General features: G+C 41.0%; 3 protein-coding genes and 1 pseudogene across 3 annotated transcripts; 3 read left to right on the top strand and 1 right to left on the bottom strand.

The window, feature by feature from the left end:
• Positions 1 to 124: 124 nt before the first annotated feature.
• Positions 125 to 1,320, bottom strand: LOC103978400 (allene oxide cyclase, chloroplastic). Its single transcript, XM_009394181.3, has 3 exons — positions 1,021 to 1,320; positions 809 to 933; positions 125 to 723 (listed from the first exon to the last, which is right to left on the bottom strand). The coding sequence occupies exons 1-3, from the start codon at positions 1,244 to 1,246 to the stop codon at positions 322 to 324; spliced, it is 753 nt and encodes a 250-aa protein (XP_009392456.1). The 5' UTR covers positions 1,247 to 1,320; the 3' UTR covers positions 125 to 321.
• Positions 1,321 to 7,136: 5,816 nt separating this feature from the next.
• Positions 7,137 to 8,295, top strand: LOC103974775 (heat stress transcription factor C-1b-like; annotated as a pseudogene).
• A 3,780-nt stretch (positions 8,296 to 12,075) lies between these two features.
• On the top strand, positions 12,076 to 12,777 carry LOC103978398 (uncharacterized). Its single transcript, XM_009394178.3, has 2 exons — positions 12,076 to 12,360; positions 12,509 to 12,777. The coding sequence occupies exons 1-2, from the start codon at positions 12,193 to 12,195 to the stop codon at positions 12,554 to 12,556; spliced, it is 216 nt and encodes a 71-aa protein (XP_009392453.1). The 5' UTR covers positions 12,076 to 12,192; the 3' UTR covers positions 12,557 to 12,777.
• A 1,779-nt stretch (positions 12,778 to 14,556) lies between these two features.
• On the top strand, positions 14,557 to 20,769 carry LOC103978397 (proline-rich receptor-like protein kinase PERK2). The gene is made up of 8 exons (XM_009394177.3): positions 14,557 to 16,324; positions 16,942 to 17,394; positions 18,276 to 18,362; positions 18,470 to 18,540; positions 18,656 to 18,732; positions 18,954 to 19,101; positions 19,778 to 19,936; positions 20,246 to 20,769. Exons 1-8 carry the CDS (start codon positions 15,508 to 15,510, stop codon positions 20,474 to 20,476), a joined length of 2,043 nt encoding a protein of 680 aa, XP_009392452.2. The 5' UTR covers positions 14,557 to 15,507; the 3' UTR covers positions 20,477 to 20,769.
• Positions 20,770 to 21,076: the final 307 nt, after the last annotated feature.

Here is a 21,076-nt window from a genome sequence, read left to right as displayed (position 1 = left end):
TTATACTCATATCAAATCAGTCTGCTTTCATGACCTTTTTAATTATAAATAATTTACTTTTTGGGAAGCTGAGATATATATATTTATATATAATATGACAGAAAATGTAACGTGCAAACCACTATGAGACCAAGATAATATATATATATATATATATATGTGTGCGCGCGCGCGCGCTTTTAAAATATAATTACTCGATAATTGAAAATTTTTATAGAAAAAGGGTTGAAAGAAGAAAGTGACAATTTTGCCCCTTTGGCTGGAAGTTTTCTTGTGGGCCCGCATCTCCTATATCGCCTCCTAATAATAGCTTTCTCGCCACTAATTGGTGTAGTTGTTGAGGGCGGCGTGGGGTTCCGCAGCCTTGGCGGCGGGCGTGGGCTCGACCTCCGGCGAAGGCGGCACCGGAGAGCAGAGCAGCTCCTCGGGGAGGTCGGGGATGCCCTCGAGGTAGAAGGTGTAGAAGATCTTGAAGGGGAACACGAGCTGGCGCAGCTTCACCTGGCCGCGGACGCCCGCGAACACGCCGGACCCGCCGGTGACGGCCAGGTACGTGTCCTCGTACGTCAAGTACGCTCCCTGCACCGAGATGTGCCCGTACTCGCCGAAGTAGAAGCTGTAGATGGCCTCGTAGCGGTCGCCGACGCGCTCCGGGACGTGCTGGATCAGCACGCACAGCCCCGCCGTGATTCCCAGCCGCTTCTGTAAGTCCCCGGAGTATACCTGTTCGTGGTTCCTCTTTCTCGTTACCCTCCCTTGGTAAACTTACGCTAGTGACGATCGCTCGGCGTTGGAAGAATGGACTTACCTTGTTGCTGAAGGGGACGAGGTCGCCGAGGGAGTTGACGTCCTTCTGGCTCAAACGAAGGTAGGCCGGGCTGTTGCGGTCGAGCTCGTTGATCTCGTAGACGCACATTTCCTGCACGTCGGTAGCTGACGAAGACCAAGAGAATGCTTCGCTCGTCAGTTCAAGAGAGGGAGCACCGAAAGCATTTGATCAGCACAAGGAGAGAGGTCTACCTGGTCCACCACCGGACTCGAGAGATGGGTGGTTGGTGGAGGAAAGGGAGACGTTGATGGCGGATGACTGAGGCCTTCCACGCATCGATTTCAGCTGCAGTTTGTTGCTCGGCGAGGAGCCGAGCCTGAGTGATGCAGGAGAGGTGTTCTGTTGGAGGCCGGAGAGCTTCCTCGAGGAGGAGTTGGAGAGACTGAAGCCGAGAGATGGAGCACTGAGAGAAGCCATGGAGAGAGATGTAAGATGGAGGAATCGATGTGTTATTAGGAGGCGTGGGGATTGAGATGGGGAAATGGGTTGTGGTATGGAGGGGTTTATATCGTGCAGACCGCGGAAGGTGCAGAGCTTGACCACGTTTTGCACGGTGGACGGAGGAGGCCGGCGGACGGAAAGGCGTCCGCGAGCGACTTCCGCGTGGGAGCTCGTCTGAATTGGCCACGCGCGTGTGCCACGAGAACTCGTCCCATTCGAGACGCAATCGCGAGGCGATCCTCTTGCCACGTCATATGATCTCATATTTCTCGAACACGTGCTGTCCGAGAGTCGCAAGTGACTGGTCGACACCCAACCGGTGGTATGTCGCGAAGGGTGAGTTCCAAATCGTGTCCGCCGGTGTCAAATTTACGCACGGGGACGGTGGAACAGCCCACCGACGCGAGCGTGCCGTGGGCTCGGAAGCCGCCCCGCAAGCGGCGGTCGATGTCGTGCCCTTCTGCTCCGCTTAATATATATCGAGTCAAAAAGTAAATACGCCCCACAACTTTGGTCACGACAATAATAAGTTACAAGCATGTGTTTTACCCGACTTTTAGGACCATCTTGTACGTCGAAATTATTGCTACCTTTTTGTGAGTATGAGTAGTTGATTGGGATATGAAGGTTTCCGCATCAAATACGTGCGTCGGTCGGTATTATATACGGACAATTAGATGGCTTGTTGTGTTGACTGGTATATATTATTTATAATTTGAAGGTATAAAAGTCTAAATATTATAATTGACATTTAGATAGGAGAAATATTGATCCCAATAGTATATTGATCCCAAAAGTAGTTTGACATGTGTTAGTTCAATCATATTTCATCCCACTAAAAAAAAATGATAGTTCAAATGAATGTGAATATTTAAATTATTTTGTTCTTACGACATAAGCATGGAAGATATTGAATTGAAAATTTCATAAAGGCGGCCCCTATCCGAGCCTAATTTCTAAGGCTCCCCATAGAACTCTTTCACCCTGACCTCCTCTTTGAGATAGAGGCTAAAGTTAATCATCCCCATAAGATTGATAAGAATATTCGGTTTGGCTATAGAGCCAAGTTCGATAGGGTTTATGTCTTGTTCGATTTCTCAAAATTATTTCCTCAAGGGATTTAGGTCACAATTGGAGACTCCTAATTTTTTCAATCTATTATCTTCGAGAACATCCCAACCTTCTGCTTTGATTGCAACCTAGTTGACCATAAAATAGAGTCCCGCCTCTTGTCAAAGGAGAAAGTCAGCTCCATTGACGGTAACCATAAAAATATAGTAAAGTCAATGGAGGAGGACAAACTCTGTAAACCTTGGGTCAAGGTCCATCACCGAGCCACACTCAAAGGGCAGGGTGACTAGGGTTCTTCCTAATTCAAGGACTCAAATAGCATTGTCAACTAATGTTGAACCCAAAATGGGTCAAACTGGCCAATCAAACTCAAAATTTGAGTCCTTAGGTACTTAACCATTCCTGGATGATGTGCAAAAATCCTCAATCTTTGGACCTAAAGGCAACCTACCCAAGAAATTTGCTAAGAGGCGTATGATAGCTGGTTCGTCTTTTTTCATGTTCTCTCCCGAGATAGCCACCCTCGGATGCTGCTTCCGTCACAACAAGACAGTGCTTGTTCCAAAGGGCATCGTCCCAACTAACCTTAATGATTCCTCTCCTTCTGTTCTATGCCAGGTTACATATAACTCCTTGATTACTGTGAGAGCAAAAGGGAAGCAAACACTTAACCCCCTCTCAAACCCTTTCCTTACCCTAGGGTCAATGGACCTGGACCCTCCTCCTAGTCCGATGATTGACCTCATGAATAAGAAATTCATTTTCAAAGTGGAGAAGATGATAGAATTGACTCCCTCTAAAGGGCAATCTCCTCCCTCAATCAACCTTAGAACCTTTGATGGTTTGGTGGCCATAATGGCAAAGGTCTTTACAAGGATCATGACAGATGTTGATGGAAGAGTTGCGAGCTTCCTTCTTGAGGAGGTTAAACTGGAGTGGACAAACTATAAACAACAGGAAGGTTCCAGAGCTCACCAATATGTTACTCAAGGAGTCTCTTTACCCTCCATTAAATGTTTTAGACACAAAAATAAAAAGAAAAAAAATGGATCTTTACAAGAGATTAGCTCCTTTACTTGGAAGCATGATTTCCAAAACCCCCCATTTCTCCCTCCTAATTTCTCTATCAAGTATCAATTCTAAACTGTAGAGGCACTAGGAAGAAAGAAAGCAAGGAACAAGTGTTCCTTCTATTGAAACAACACAATATTGGTCTCTTATGCTCTTGAAATCTCACATGCAGGAAGAACATAATAACAAATTTTTCAAAAGATTGGGGTGCTCTTAGGAGAGGATTATGTGGCTAAGCAAGGATGATCGGGAGGAATCTTTCTAGCTTGGTAATCACATATGATCAAGGCTTCGATCATCGGTAAGGACTCTCAGTTTATAACTATCATAGCCCAAGAAGCCGATAAACCTCTTTATATTCTCTCCTCTATTTGTGTGAGTACAAAAGCTTACGTTTAAAACTTGTTTTAGATACGTCTCTGTAAACTCAATTTACAAGGTTTTCCATATATGATTTGTGGAGATTTCAAACATTATCTCTAGTTATGAAAAAATTGATGGTCAACCCTTATGTTTAAGCAATTCGATTTTAATTTTTTATATTTTTTTAATTCAAAGCTTATCGATTTGGGTTTTAAAAGTACCCTATTTATCTAGACAAATAAAAGATTTGGTAAATCTAGGATCTTTGCCTGCCTAAACAAAGCCTATGCTAATTTTGCCTGAAGTCATGCTTTCTCCAATTCCTTATTCTTGTCGTTCAACATATGACTCACAAAATCTATCAGAAAATCTTCCATTTTAACACTCATTGGAATGACATTCCTAAGATTAAAAGCTTCATCTCTAATGCCTAGCTAAGCTCCACCTTATTGTTCCCCCATGATCTCTATTTCCTAAAGCCTATGTAAACTTCACTTCCTCTTAGCCGAGTGAAAACAAAAGGGAGGTGACAACCTTATTCGCTCTATTACTAAAACTTAGCACTCCATCACCTGCATTGAGAAAAAGCAATCCTCTCATCCTCTTAGTGAGGAAGAATGTCATACCTTGCAAACTCTCCATAATAGGTTGACGACCCTTACCAAGCGGGATCATCTTTATTGGTGATCTAGTCAACTTAGGAAAAAGGTATCTTTCATCACTTTGATTCATCTTGCTAGTGATGAGATCATTACCAACAATCAGGAAATTACGACCAGCTTTGCCAATTGGTATTTGGACCTCTAGAAGTTTGACCCGTTCTCTCTCTCTCTCTAGGGCTTGGAACTCAATCCCTATCCTCGATAATATCCTTAACTCCAACAAACTCATTTGTGAGTTCTCGCTTAACGAAATCCATTATATAGTTTTTAACATGGGCTCTAGTAAAAGCCTTGACCTTGATGGATACACATGAATTCTTTAGGGGTTCATGGGATACCATTAAACAAACTCTCTTCTAAGTCTTTAAAGATTTCCATTACACTAGTTTTATTCCTCTTAGTCGGGAGAAAACTCACTTGATTTTTATCCCCAAGAAGATTAATTATTCTAGAATTGAAGACTATAGACTCATAGCGCTTTGTAATGTTATTTACAAAATCCTTACTAACGTTATTGCCGATAGAGTCAAGCCCTATTTTAACAACCTAATCAATGATTCTCAATCTTCTTTTGTCCTAGGCCATAACATTTAAAATAATACCCTTATTGCCAATGAGCTAACCCACTCCATCACCTAACATCAAGGGCAACAAAACCTTTACTATTCTTAAGTTAAACCTTTCTAAGGATTTTGATAGTATTTCCTTGTTTGCCATTGTTGAAACACTTTCTCATATAAGATTCCTCTATATCCTTATGAAATGGATTCAAGCCTACATCTCCTCATCTACCTTTGCTTACCTTGGGAATGCCTATGCCTTTAGGTGGTTTAGGAATAACAATGATATTAGACAAGGTGGCCCTCTCTTACCATATTTTTTTCATCGTGATGCAATAAGTCTTATTTGTGCCCCTTGATAATAAAGTTCACAATCTGATTGTCTTTGGAAGTACCCTTAAAATCTATTCCAACTTGTGCAAAAGTCTTCGACCTTTACTTTTTCCCTATGACCATAATATATCAAATCTGACTTATTCTTTTCAAGATACTATAACTCCTAAATCAAGCATAGAATATGCTCATCAGTGGGTATCAATAAAGGACTTTAGCCAATGTGATACCTTAGTTCATTTGTGCCTCACAAGCAACTTCTTGTTCCTCTTCAACAATCTCTTGTGGACAAAGTCCTTAGGATTCAAGATTGGCAAAAAAAAACCCTCTCTCTCAAACTAGGAAAATCATCTTAATTAATCTAGTCATCAATTCTATTTTTATTTACTATCTTATGAACTATATATTTTTTGACAAAATCCTCAACAGGATTGTATGTTCATTTAATTCAAAAGGGTTGAATTTGATTAGTTGACACTATGTCACAAAGCATAAAAGATAACTTTCTCTTCTAAACAATGACAACACGACATAGGTTGGGGTCTTTAAGGCAAAATACAACCCATGGATCAACCACAAGCCTAAGTCTTTCTCTTCCAACTGGAAATTTTTTTTTGCTCTCTTATTTCCAATATTAAAACTAGCTTCAGGAAGATTGTTGGATCCGACGACTCTTGTATTAGCACTTGGGAGGGAGGATCCATGGATCAATAACCTCTCCATTTCCAAGTAGCTAATTTTTTTTGTTAATGTAGGGTTTTTGAACCATTATTCCGAAGCATCTGATTTCATTTCTAATGCTGAACGGATGCTACATGATCTCAACCTTTTGTTTTCATCCGTTATTGGTCAAGAGGATTAAGAATGATTCATATCTCAAAATTTCCCTTGATGATTCTTGGATTCAGGCCTTTACTCCAAGTAGTGCTTACCATTTATCTCAAAATATCTACATTATCTAATATGTATGTGTGTCGAATATTAACATCCTTCATGTATATATTAATCTTAAAAACTCAAACCAATCATTTCTAACTGCATGTAAAACTAAATATATAAAGTATCTAAAACACCTCTAATATTATTATTTTTATTATTATTTCAAAGATTGTTAATAATACATAGAGTTTCAGCAAATTGACAAACATGACAATCAAACACTAGAAATTGATTACAAGGACATGCAAATTAATAGGTTATACATATCATACTAAAATTTATAAGGAAAAAATATATATAATCATCTCTCTCTCTCTCTCTCTCTCTCTCTCTCTCTCTCTCTCTCTCCCCTCATATATCACAAAGCAGAGGTAAATAAGCTTGAGTGGATTCAGTGTAGATTTGAAAGAAACAAGGTCATGAACCTAGTTTGGGCCAAGGTTATCTGAAAACTAAGGCCCAAAAGTTGACCCTGGGCCGAATAATTTCAGGATTGGATCAAATTTGGTCATTGGAAGAAGGGAAGAGAGGTATGCAAGGATTTGGTTGCCGTACTTCTTAGTGCTTGTATTGATTAAAAATCAGACAAATAAAAAAAATGCAATATCATAATAAATATTTTAAATTCAAGATAAATAATTCTGAAAAAATTAAATTGTTAACTAAAAAAATCTAAGATTAAAATTATGAGACGACGCAATTCGGTGGGCCCCTAAAAGTGTGCACTGGATCACACACAAAGTGCCTCGCGTCCGATCACGTTGTGATCTTTAAGCCGACACGCGTCCTACGTTACACCCCCCCCCCTGTCGACTGCTATTTGGTCCCCTTCCCATTATCGCAATGAACCGCGCTTTGTTCCATAAAACTCCCAGGAGAGGTCTTCTCCTCATGTCTTGCTGCGGTTTATCAGGGAGAGAGAGAGAGAGTGGGACAATAAGGATGGAAGAGAAGAGCAGAGGTTGCCATGACTGCCAAGAACCAGTGGCGCCATTCGTAGCGAAGACGTATCAGATGGTGAGCGACCAGGGGTTGGACTCCTTGATCCGGTGGGGGAACCAGAACAACAGCTTCCTCGTGGTCGACCCCAACGACTTCTCGCAGCTCCTCCTTCCCTCCTTCTTCAAGCACCGCAACTTCTCCACCTTCATCCGCCAGCTCAACACCTATGTCTGCTGACCCTACTTCTCCTTTCACCACCATCTCTCTCCCACCCTGTCGAACTCACTCATACGTGCTCTTGGGTTGGTGTCCAGGGATTTCGGAAGGTGGATCCTGATAGATGGGAGTTCACTCATGAGTCGTTCCTCAGAGGGCAGGCTCACCTCCTCCCTTCTATCACCAGGCGGCGGAGGAAGACCCAAGGTGTCCTGCATGGAAGCAGTAGCAGGGGCAGGGGAGGAAGAGCGGCTGCTACTGCAGGAGCTCGAGAAGTTGCGGCAGCAACAGAGAAGTCTCGAGGAGGAGGTGAAGGCCATGAGCAAGCGAGTGCAGGCCACCGAACGGAGGCCGCGTCAACTTATGTCCTTCCTCGTCAAAGTGGCCGAGGACCCCAAGCTTCTCCTGCAAAGACTCGTTCGCTCCAAACAGCAGCAGCAGCAGCTATCTACGGAGAAGAAGAGACGGGTATTCGCTTCCCCTGCAACAACTTTGCGGCCTTTCGATGACGTTTCAGCAATGCTTAAGCCGTCACGTACGGAACCAAAACCACTTGACGTCGGTGGTTTTGATCTTTCTGCACGTCAAACAAGTTCCCAACCGGAGTTTGGACTGAGCGGAACGAGTTCAGGGACAGCATCATCAACAGTAGCCTTCCCCTTCACCTTGCTCGACCAAGGATTTTTCTAGCCTTACGTCTGCAGGTGCTACAGTAGCGAGAGACGTAAAAAAAAAAATCTGGGGATCAATCTTACTCCTCTATCTTTGGAGAATCTAGTCTACAATTGGAAGACTTGCTTTAAGCGCATCTTCCATTACCACTCTGTATACTTGTTAATCTAGTAGAAGAGATCTTACATTCCGGTTATCCTTGTCTTGAGTCTTCAACGTTTACATGAGCCCTTGCTCTTCTGTTCTACTCTCAGTAAGCTACATCACAGTCGTGTATCATCGATCGAGATGGGACTTGATGATCTAATGATGGAAGGCAGAAAGGAAGCCGACCTTTTGCCTCCTCTTTTCTGTGGAGTGAATCGACACCGGACCCATGGAGGGGATAAGGGAGCACGGAATTCGACGGCTTCACTTTCAAATGAAGGAAACGAAGAGGCGGTGGAAGGAGGACGACAGACCTGGCGTTGCACACGCGGCCGACTTGCAGTGGTGGCGGCTCAAGACTAGCAAAGCACAGGTCCAACGACCAAAAGAACGACCCTCCCCTCTTAGTTACCTACCTTATGTTGGTCGGGCGCCATAAGATGCATGCAGCACATGGCCTCCAATCACGAAACAAGTGTGTCAGGTGTAGAGTCCAGTCGGGTAGAAACAAGAAAAAAGGACTTTTGTCGATGGAAAGCGGCTCCATCGTCGGGGAAAAGAGAGAAGGGGACGGGAACCTGTGGTGGGACCCGTCGACACGAAGGTTCTACACTTGAATAGTAAGCTTGTTTGTTCTAACTTTGCTCCTTTTCTTTAGAGTGATGGGAGTCCAAAAAAGTCCACAACGTTCTCGGTCCAGTCTGCGCTCAACTATTGATGTCCCTCCATAAAGTAAGATCCTTCACGTATATAACTAATTATCATTTTCGGTAGTTTAGCTTAAAGTTTTTATGATCTAATATATAATTATAAAATTTACAGGAAACTAAAGTTTTAACCAGCTGAGGGAGATTAATTAGTAATGGGTATATATGCTGATTTCTATCTTTTACAGTGAGCTTAAATTTGCAGATATAAAGTGGTCAATCAATACCTTTGAATTGATATATATTGCATGTCAACAAATTCCTTACACTGCTATTTCAGGTTTTATCCTCCTCCGACTCTAAGATAGAAGTAGTAGTGATAAGTATGTTTAATATCGCATTTGTTTAATAGGAGAACCACGAACTTATAAAGCACAATACTCACTTCTATCCTCGTAGTGTCTTTTGGATCTACTATAAACTTTTGCGGGATCCACCCAGAATGAACAATTCCTATCAAACCCTCATGCTCAAACCGATGAAGTCAAATAAGAACTTATCAAACGACACACTAGGTAGAAGCCCAAGTGGCATCGATTCCCCTATCGAGACACTGGTAAATGCATTTAGTTTCACATCGACTAAGGATCAAAGAAACTCAAGCCTTAAAAGCGATAAAATCAATTTTAGCTCAGTTCAGCAAAACCGTGCAAGACCCACTAAGAGTGGACAAATCTTTTCGAGTTCTCGTGCTCATAGACAAATGATGATTCATCAACTAATGAAGCCCCACATAAAACAAACCTAACCTTATCGAGTACACAGTAACAATGCACAAGTCCTCCCCTTCTCCCAAAAATTTCTTTTGAGAAATTTGTTTAAAGTCAAAATCCATAGAGAAAAAAAGAAACCTCAAAGGATGTTAGACTGTGATTCAGTATGTCATCACTAGCAATAAACTGAATTGACAAAAAAACTCTGGTGGATTTGTTACACCAACATTGGCTTTGGTGATTACTAACAATATTGAGAAGGTCAATTTATCCAACTGAAAAAGGAAGAGAATTGAAGTATCTGACTCTACTTATGAGTTTACATGAGCATCTATTTTTGAGTTTTTAATTGGCAAAAGAAGCATATATTTCTAACAATATAGTTACAAGATGAGCCATATATTCACTAAAGCACATAATATTAGTACACTCTCAAAATAATAGTATAGTTATGCTCCATCAAACTTAGATTTAATCTGGACCAGCTCAAGGACATTCATGTATCATGGTAATTAGTAGGTGCATAATGTTTTCTATGTTGGACTTCTAATATTCCTGTGGATCATTGAATGTGTCAGTACCATCTCAGAAAGCTACATTGAACAAGCGATAATCACACTTTCATTTGACAAGGAAAGAAGCTTAGGGCAGACACCAATATCAACCTATAATACATGTTTGCTCATATCATATCCAATAATAAGAACTGTATATTTTCCATGATGAGGATGAGTTTATAATTAATGGTGCTAACCATCTTACCAGGGTAAGTATCATAAAAAGGCTAATTTGTTGATTGCCAAGTCACTGATAACTAATGCTAGGTCTCATGTCTTCACTAGAAGAATGATCAAAATTCAATAATAACAATACAAATAAAGAGATTACCTTTATCTGAGTCTTCATAAACCCAAACAGGTCCACAATATCACCAGAAGACAAATGTAACCTTCAGTGACAAATTGTTGGCAGACAAATAGACATGGGATTCATAAAGAATACATATGATTGCCAGCATGTATAACTTGTTATCAAACACTTAGAAGGCTTAAAAGACAACTCAGAATGAAACCTATTAATCATTTGGAAACAATCCATAGCATCAATCAATTATAAAGGAGAGAGATGTGCATACTAATATCATATAATTCATCCAACAATAAATTCCACATTAGCCATCACTAGTGTGAGCTCTCGGAACCACGAGGAATTGCTCTGGGTTGAACCTTACATGATTTTACACCTTTGGAATGGACCCAAAAGACTATAGGGTAGGAAAGAAGTCGCTTTTGGATCTTAATTAGGCCTTGACTCTAATTACCCAACCAATGTTAGACTAAATGTGGTCTGATATTATCATAGGGCTTAGTTGGGGAGTAAGGCTGAGAAAAATGTCCACTCTGGGATGGGCTGTAAGATTTTACTCTTTTGGGATGGACTCCAAAAGATATCTTTAAGAGAGGAGTCAAAGGGTCACTATGTTAGGCATCGACTCTTAATTAGACATTGCAACTCCTCGACCAATGTGATAAGAAATCAAGCTTTATTTTCCACCTCACAAGGCAAATTTGGAAACCTAGCTCAAGATTTAACAGCTATTGTGATCTACACATTAATGGTACTGAATGAAAACGTATTATCATGATCTTTTCTGCATCTTCAGATGAACAAGAACAAACGATTAAGCTAATAAGGTACGCTAAATGCACTTATATACCGTCAAAGAGAAAAGAAGCAGGCCGACCATTACAAACAATAGCAAAATCATGAAATCAAGCATTGCGACTTCCAGATGAAGAAGCGCATACCGGTCAGACGGGGCTGAGGAGCTGGTAGAGTTGGGGTTTGGGCTCGGACTGCATGCCGATGACGATGATGAGGATGACGAAGCTGCAGTGTGTGAGCACCTTGGCCTTCTTCATCGCCCATGATCGCTCTTCAGGCACCTTGGAGCCCTTCCCGTCCCCAGCCTCGCCTAAAACCCTACCTTTACCGCCGTTGCTGTCTCCAACTGTTCACTTTAAGCCGAGAACGCGTCTATGAACACAATCTCCACCGTCCATGTGGGCTGTTACAGTAAGTCCAATTTTTAGGTCAATAACTCATAAAATTCCATATATTTATAAAAAATAAATAAATAATAAATGTTTTAATATTTTTTTATATCTTTATAAAAATGATGTTAGAAAATGAAAAAAACATTTTCCCTTTTAAAATCATATATTAGATAATGAAAAACTATTTTCATATTTTAAAATTTTTATTTCGTATTTTCATATTAAGCTACAACATATCGGGCCATGAGTTGGTCTGTTAGGCCTCGATCTACGTTTACACCTATCGGGCCCTAACTTGGTCTGTTGGGCCTCGATCTAGGTTTATACATAACGGGAGTTTAGGGTATCATGCATCGGTTAGTCTCTCCCCTCTTCACGGTGATCATATCGTTGTAGCGGCAGCGATCCGAGCAGCGCAAGAGATCAGCTATCGAGGAGGGAAGAAGAAGGAGAGGAGAGCGGAGCAGAAATGGGGGGCGGCATGGAGGTCAACAAGAACAAGTACATCGAGGACTGGAACGCAGCGAGGGAGAACCTCGAGTTGAACTTCCGCTGGACCCGCCGCAACCTCGCCCTCATCGGCATCTTCGGCCTCGCCGTCCCCATCCTCGTCTACAAGGGCATCGTCCGCGAATTCGTACCGATCTCCTTCTCATCTCCATCCTCGTCTTTCTTTTCCCGCTTCGTCTTCTTTTTCCCCTCTTGATCCTCACCAGTATAAGTAAATCCCCTAATTGCTTGGCATCGATGGTTTAATCCTCTGTGGTTTTTGGTGTTTGTGGCAGCACATGCAAGATGAGGACGCCGGAAGGCCTCTGAGGAAGTTCCTGTGAGAGTTCCGTCAAAGGTTGTGTGCTTCCCTTTCTTCTGAAATAATAATAGTATTACTGAAGGCGATGTCGTGATGTTGGTCGTCAGAGTTCTGTACGATTCAGAAACGCGGTTGCCTGATCCGTCGTTAGTTACTCCATCATGTTCCATAATTCTGCTTGAGTTTGATGTGTGAGAACCATGACTTGTGGTAAATCCATGGTGTACTTGTGGTTTCCCTTTCCTTCTGATTGTGCATCTTATAATGTTTATCTAGGTCACTTGGTAGTGTATAGTAAAGATCAAAGATAAGGTAATTCATTTGAAGTAACCATTGCTGATAGTTGTTATGCTGCAATTATAGGTAAGGTCCTTTCTCGACTACCGAGACATGAATTTCTGACACTATCTGCAAACCCTGTGAATGAAATGTTTAGTAGAATAATGAGCCCTCATGTGAATTAAGCAGCTTCTTGTGATGACAGCTGAGATGTTCTCCACAAGCAAGCACCATTCAAATTGATAGAAATCCTGTCCTCATCGACCGGTTATACCTGTCCATGCTGACATAAAAGGTTGGTCATTGCTAGTGTGTATAAGATGAATTGCATAGAAAGCAGATCAAATAGTGATTGCTGGGAATTCAATCATTTGGAAGATATTGGTAGTTGCTTGTACCCGGCCTGCACTCTAAATTTATGGAATTGGATACTGATTTGCCTCACATTGCAAGTGCTGATAGTGTCAAATAGTAGTTTCCGTAAGACAAACAATGAACAATGTTGGTTAATTGCACCAAATATCTTGTCAAGCTATGTCGTTGCTGCAATTACATTTTTGATATATGGATGTCGTATGTTTTGACTTGGTTGGTTGTGCAGTCTGTTGCCATTTGAATCCTATGCTTTTGTAGCTTTGGAAAACTTACTTTCATGTGTTGTGTAATACTATTTTTCTTTCTTCAGGTGCCTGAGGACATTTTGAATTGTTGAGGTTGTTGGTCTAAATTAGAAATGACTTGATATATGTCGTTCTCAAGTACTCAGAGACTAGTGGCTTAAAATGATGAGTTCCTCTCTGTAGAGAGCCCATAGGAACTGCATGATAGTTCTCAACTCAATGTTTTGTTTCGTAAAGACCAAATTAGGATTTCACAAATCTTTGACATAAGAAAATCTCACACTGATATAATAACAGGAGAAGCCAATTAGCAATATACATGAACATGGATCCTGAAACACAATCAGTCTGCAGTCTATATAAGGTCCATTGTATGCTGAGAAAGCACTAAGTAGTTTCAGAATCTTATTTGGAGTAATGACACCTGAACTTAAGATGATCTATGCTTTCATGCTGTCAAGAATTGGTAGCAATACTTGAACAAGTTGGAGACCAGTACCTGAACTTGGTTGGATTGATATGTACAAGGATTGGTATGGAATGGATATGGTCAGTGCGGACCTAAATGAATATTTAGAAATTATTTCGGATTTGATATGAAGGTTTACTACAGTATGGGTCTTTTGGTGTCCAGTCAAACTGGCATTGGTCAACTGTGGTATTTAATTCTATGATACAAGCATCTAAAGTATGTTGTGAAGTGATTGCATGAACCTTCAAGCATTATTTACTTTAAAATCGCATCTCTCTGTCAAGTTGTTAGAATTGTAATATATTAGCTTGTGTGTGTCAAAGCTTATTTTAGTAATGAGTAAATCTTTCTTTTTTGCAAGTGAAAAAAAAAAGATTTACAATATGCTGTTGATATAACATACTTGGAAATCTTTTTTTTTTTAACTTGCAAGTAAAAAAAAAAAAAGATTTACATAGATTTTAGTAATGAGTAAATCTGATCAACCTGTCATGGATCAGTTGTGCCATTCTTCTGATGATATGACTTCAATTGTAGGAGTTGGCCTGCAGCATTATATATGCTGTTGGTTGCAAATATTAGCCAGCTTTGTGTTTGGATGTATAAATTGCTGGTGACAAGCTATATGGTTGTAAACATAAAGAAGCTAGTTGATACTTGCAAGTATGTTGTTTCGATCAAGTTCAATTGCTGAGCTAAGTTTAGGAGCTAGACATTTATACACAAATTGATTAGTTGAAAGTTGTCTCATTGGTTTCGTGTGCGGCTTTTCCTACTGACATCAAACCTATAGCAAGCTGAGTCCTATCTTTGGTACGACTCAGCCTATAATTCTCATAAGGTGGGAACGTATTTATCATTTCTCACGTCACTTGCGTGTGCTGATTCTTCTATTGACTTCAACCTATTTATTTTAATTCCGAATGCTCAGCTCTGCACAACTGGAGGCAGATAGAACTACGGCATTGGAAGAGGAAACATCCCTTCCCGCGGTTACATGACAGTATAATACGCGGGAATATAAATAACTTCTATCTGCTTGAGAAGAGGAGGGATGTTCGCAGATGACCAAACGGCAAAGATTTGATGGGATTAGTCTTGTTTTTAGTTGGCTTGGCGGATAGTGAGTTGCATCGACTGCCCAATGCGTCTTTCTTGGTGGGTGTGTGTGGGTTCGATGTTGTCGATGTTAGTTAAATCTGATCCACTGTAGCCTCTCTATTGTGCACAGTGAGAGCCAAATGTGCGCGGTTATTACTCATTGGATCAACGCTATGGAAAGGTTAGTGGTTTTGACTTCAACGATCACGATAGAGACGGAGCCTCTCAACTACGCCTTCGTTGGTCGTTACAAGCGAGTCGTATTCGGCGTGCACACTTATTGGCTCTGACACTTGAATGTCATGTAATTTAAGAGAAATACGAATTGGAGATGTTGGCTAATTACTGATTATGCAGAATTTAGGGGATTAAGATTTAAATGGAATTTGGACTTCTTCCTCTTCTTCTTCTTCTGACTTAATTATTTGGAGGGCCAACAGGCGAGAATTAAGTAGTGTCTGAACCGGTTTCCCGCCGGCAATTGCACCCGGTTTTGCCGCCATGTCGTCGCCTCCTCCGCCCTCGAGCCCGACGCCGTCGCCACCCAACCCCACGTCGCCGCCTCCTTCCGCTCCTCCTCCGATCGACCCCACGTCGCCACCTCCTTCCGCTCCTCCTCCGATCAACCCCACGTCGCCGCCTCCTTCCGCTACTCCTCCGATCAACCCCACGTCGCCGCCTCCTTCCGCTCCTCCTCCGACCAACCCCACGTCGCCGCCTCTTTCCTCTCCGCCTCCAACAGCTCCTCCGCCCGCACCTTCCTCGTCTCCTTCGCTGACGCCGCCGCCCGGTGTTCCGCCGACGTCTCCGCCCACGCCGCCTCCGTCGAGCCCCACCCCTCCCCCGGCGTCTCCTCCGCCGCAGGCGCCTCCTGCCTCGCCTCCCGTGTCGCCATCGCCTCCTCCTCCTACGGTCACACCTCGACCGTCGCCTCCACCACCGGTGAACCCGCCCCCGCCTCCGCCGAGCCGGTCTCCCCCTCCGGCCCCACCATCACCACCGACTTCACCACCTCCGCCGCCACCAAAGAGCCCGTCTCCCCCGCCGCTCTCTCCGTCGCCTCCTGCGCCACCGACGCCTCTGGGATCTCCTCCACCGCCACCCGCCCCCTCAGCCTCCAACCCTCCGCCTCCGTTTAATGCATCACCGCCGCCACCTCCGTCTTCGACAAAGTCAAGCGAGACATCGACAGCAGCAATAGTTGGAGGAGTTGCCGCTGCTGCTGCCATCGTCGCATTGTTGTTGGGCATATTCCTCTTTTGCTACTGGAGGAGGAGAAGGCAGCGGTCTTCGCCTCCTGCTCCGCCGCCATATTTAGGTGCTTATTTCTCTCTCTCTCTCTCTCTCTCTCTCTCTCTCTCTCTCTCTCTATATATATATATATATATATATATATATATATATATATATATATATATATATATATATATATATATTCCTTATAAAACATCAAAAACCCTAGCGATTGATATTGTTATAATGGTAAAAATTAAAGCAGATACTGTTTTCATTTATATTGGCAAATCCAATTTTACCAACTCAACTTCGCATTCGACTGCAGTTGAAATGTGAAACTCAAGAGTCTGTTTTTTCTTTTTGAGCAAAGCAGTGGTAATTTGTTCATTTTAGATATCATCTCACTAGATGAGGATGGCTGTATTTAATTGGTGAAATTTGTGATTATTATGGATAGAAAAATAATGCTTTTCCTATTCTCCTTACACAGTGATGGATTTCTTATTTTCTGGATAATTTGCTCTTGCAATTGACTGTGATTTATCACTTTATCTGGAAATATAAGATAGGTTTGCAACTGTAGGATACCATTTAGGATTTATTAAAGATCTTTTTTAGTTCAATCTATACTTCTCTGATTTTATGAGAAACTTGTTCTCCATATTCTGTACTCACCCTATCTTCTCTTTGCATCATCAGTTGATCCATATGCTCCAACCTCACCAGCAATATATACTCTTGCCACAAAGCCATCTGTCGGAAGCAAAGACTTAAGTTCTGGTTCCCAGCTCTCTGAACCCGAAAATCCATTTTTGCCATCTTCACCTGAAATTGCCCTTTCATTCGCGAAGATTGCCTTCACATATGAAGAATTGGCAATGGCAGCAGATGGATTCTCTGATGCTAACCTTCTCGGAAAAGGCGGTTTTGGGCATGTCTATAAAGGGATATTTGATGGAAAAGAAATTGCTATCAAGAAATTGATGTCCGGAGGAGGACAGGGGGATCGGGAATTCCGGGCAGAAGTGGAGAAGCTCAGTCGTGTTCACCACAGACATTTGGTATCATTGGTCGGATACTGCATTTCTGGAAGCCAGAGGATACTTATATATGAATATCTTCCGAATAAGACTCTTGAATTCCACTTACATGGTAATCTTTAATCGAATGAGTACCTAGTCATTGTTTATTATATCAGCTTCTTTTGCAACTTGAATACGATACATAATGATTTTTGCTGAAGTTCATTGTGTGAGTGGAAATTAAAAGAAATTGATGCTAAAAGTAGTGCAAGACAGTTTGTTATGGATATGCTTTTATTTAGCATATTAATGTCATATTTTCACATCATCGAAACTAGTAACACAAGATACTTAGATTATTTACGTGGATATTAGTTGTTCATGCTAACTGTTTATCGATCTAGTTTTTCCCTATGACTTGATTTTTTTCATGTTACCTCTTCGTGTTTCTGTATTTCTGGTGTTCTTTGATCTATTTGTTTCTTCTAGTTTTTCTCTAATATTATTCGGTGATAATATAAATATTTATTTATTTAATTTTTTTCTTTTCAGTGAAGTATAATGATTTTTGAATGAATTCCAATCTTAATAATGACTTAAAAGCATAGTTAAAATTAGCTTCCTTTGGCATGGTTAAGTTCCTGTTTGTTGACAGGAGATCGTAAAACACCATCGAACGCATTAATACCAAAGGAATAGCAAAACATCATCCAATCTGTTAATACAAAAAGAATAAGTTCCATTCCTGTAGATATATAGCTCCTTAGTTTAGCGGTCTGCTACTGAGCTACCTCGAAGGTGGTGGCTGTATCTTGTTGATGTGGAACTAACAGAAGTAGTCTGGAAAAAAAATTCTACATAAGTGCAGCATGAATTATGGCACTGCAGTTCATAGGCTTTTCATTCAAAATTCTGTTGATTCGAGACCTCCAAAATGGCAATTTGTATTTGCTTTCTACTTGCTTCTTTGTGTTTGTTTCTCCCTTTTAATGTAATTTTGTTCTTATGCAGGGAAGGATCAACCAACTATGGAATGGCCAACCAGATATAAAATTGCTGTGGGTTCTGCAAAGGGATTAGCATATCTGCATGAAGACTGTCAGTTCCTCTGTTTCTTTTATAGTTTCAAGGCTAATATTTTGACCGTGCTCATGTGACGACATATGGAACTATGTTATAATACCATCACCTCTGATCTTCTTCAGGTCGCCCTAAAATTATTCATCGTGATATTAAGGCTGCCAATATCCTTCTTGATTCAAACTTTGAGGCAAAGGTAGGAAAAATGATCACTTGTCATCTCTTTCTCGTGTCCTGATCGTTTATAAACTATTGACTGATCCAGTGACAAATCCTTGATTGGGAATTACTAAGTTGAAGACAACATGCAGGTTTCAGACTTTGGACTGGCTAAGTTTCAAGGTGAAAGTGATACCCATGTTTCGACCAGAGTTGTGGGAACTTTTGGGTGGGATGAAGCATATTTCCTTCAGTTTGTCTTTGTTTTGGTTATATTAGCCTTTCATGTAAAAACTGATTCATAACTGCTAATCATTTGGATTATGTCATTCGATTCACGAAATCTGTATGCAATTTTGCTTGTAGGCCAGACATCAAAATATTAGTCGTTCAACTCTGTGATACAAGATACCTGTAGTTACACCATGTCTTGTGTTCTTTTTCCTGTAGGTATGTGGCACCAGAATACGCAACTTCTGGCAGACTCACAGATAAATCCGATGTTTTTTCTTTTGGGGTCGTGATGCTGGAGTTAATCACTGGAAGAAGACCTGTTTATTCAAATCAATCTTACATGGACGAGTCTTTGGTTACCTGGGTTGGTCTCTTTCCGATAGAATCTTTTTTACTGTATTTGCACCGTTCGCATCGTTCCTTGAACTGTGAACATTTCTGGATAACATGGCTTTTGAATTGGCATTTTAGCACTGCACAATTGTTTCATCAATTGTGAATTCGTAAATGGCATGTAGTTCTCATACTGTTTGGATATAAATTGAATTAGGATTTGTAACACGTTCAAGAACTTTGAAGCACATCTATGTTGTCTTACCTCACAAGATTTAGGTCCATGTTTTGCAAATTATGTTATTGTTGTCGTCTGTAATAGCTTGCTTATCGCTAGACTGCATGATCATTATAGATCATAATTCTATTGTTACACAGCTGTTGCCCATGGATTATAATAAAGGAAACCGTTTGAAATGCCTATTATATCTAGAAAACCTTCCACATTGTGGAAATAATGAGGATATGAAGACATTCTTAATCATGGTTGTTACAAAAGCTGACTTCTGCTCTCATGTTTCCAAATTAGTATCACATTGTATCTACATATTGATTTTAAGTGATTTTAAGTTAAAATTGACCTAAGCTTTTCTTGTTTACGCTGTTTGTTTTGCCCCCCCCCCCCCTCTCTCTCTCTCTCTCTGTCTCTTTCGTGTCGTAGGAACATACATAATTGTTTAATTGATGCAATTGACTTGTTGTTACAGGCAAGACCTTTGCTGACACAAGCTGCAGAGGTGGGCAACTACGAGACCCTGATCGATCCACATCTAGAGAACTACGACCCTAATGAGATGATACGTATGATTGCTTGTGCCGCTGCTTGCGTGCGCCAATCTGCAAAACTTCGACCAAGGATGAGCCAGGTAAATTGGCCTATTTGTCTTGTTGTCGATACATGCTTAGTGATAATCTTGCTAATCAAAGAAATAAAGCTTGCCGATACGAATCAGGTTCTACTTTTACACTCCCAATGTTCTTGTTCAAGATGCAGATCATCTAACAATTTTCTGCTTTTGAATATTATCTTTTTTCTGGTTTCTAATTACATCCATTCTCACAAAAAATAATAGATCTTGTTTATGGCCTGCTTGGAAATACGAATGTTCATCATATCTAATGAGTCTTTTTAAGTTTAGGAAACAGGAATGAGTTGTTTGATTTGGATTGTGCAGATTGTTCGATACTTGGAAGGAGAAATATCTCTTGAGATGTTGCATGGAGAAGTTTTGCCAGGCCACAGTGCTCTCCAGGCTTCATCCACTTATGATTCTAACCAAAATAATGAGCATATGGTAAGGTTAAGGCGGATGGCATTTGCAAATCAAGATATGAGCAACAGCTTATTTAGTGAGCCGATCAGCGAGTCTGATCCGAACCAGGAGGAGTCGTCGGGCGGGCGGTGATGAAGAAGCATATAATGATGAGATCAGCAGATTGAAGAAGAAGAGCACCTCAGAATCCAGTTCTGCTGTATAGGATTTGATTTATGTATACATTTGTTGTACAATTTCTCCCGCTTGTGTTTTCTTGTTGCTATATACGATTCATGTGCACCTGCTAACTTGTGGGTGGGTAAATAAACCACAGTTTGAAGGGTTGATGTGATGGCTGTATACTCTTTGTAATTTATATAAACCATGGTCGGGGATTCGTTACTTCCGAACCTAACCGGAATCGGATCTCGATGGTTCAGTTACGATTCTTTATTTTTTGGGGAATTGGCGTTTTTGAACGGGTGATTCTTTTATTTATAAAATAATTAATAATTTTTAAATCATTTTTAATTTATAAAAAATATTTATATATATAAAAAAAAGAGCTATGTGGTTCGATTCCATAGCGAAGGTTAAGAGAGTAAAAGATGGAGTAGTTCAATTCCAAAACCAAAATAAAAGATAGAGAAAGACGAGTACCGAACCCAAGAGAGGAAAAAAAGTCCCGAACTACTAATAGTATGAGATGAGATGAATAGACAGAGGAGTAAAAGATGGATAAATAGATAG

This window comes from Musa acuminata, chromosome BXJ1-3, assembly GCF_036884655.1.
Source record: "Musa acuminata AAA Group cultivar baxijiao chromosome BXJ1-3, Cavendish_Baxijiao_AAA, whole genome shotgun sequence".
NCBI lineage: Eukaryota > Viridiplantae > Streptophyta > Magnoliopsida > Zingiberales > Musaceae > Musa > Musa acuminata.
The sequence above is the reverse complement of the archived record's forward strand: the minus strand, read 5'-3'. Positions and strand labels throughout refer to the sequence as shown.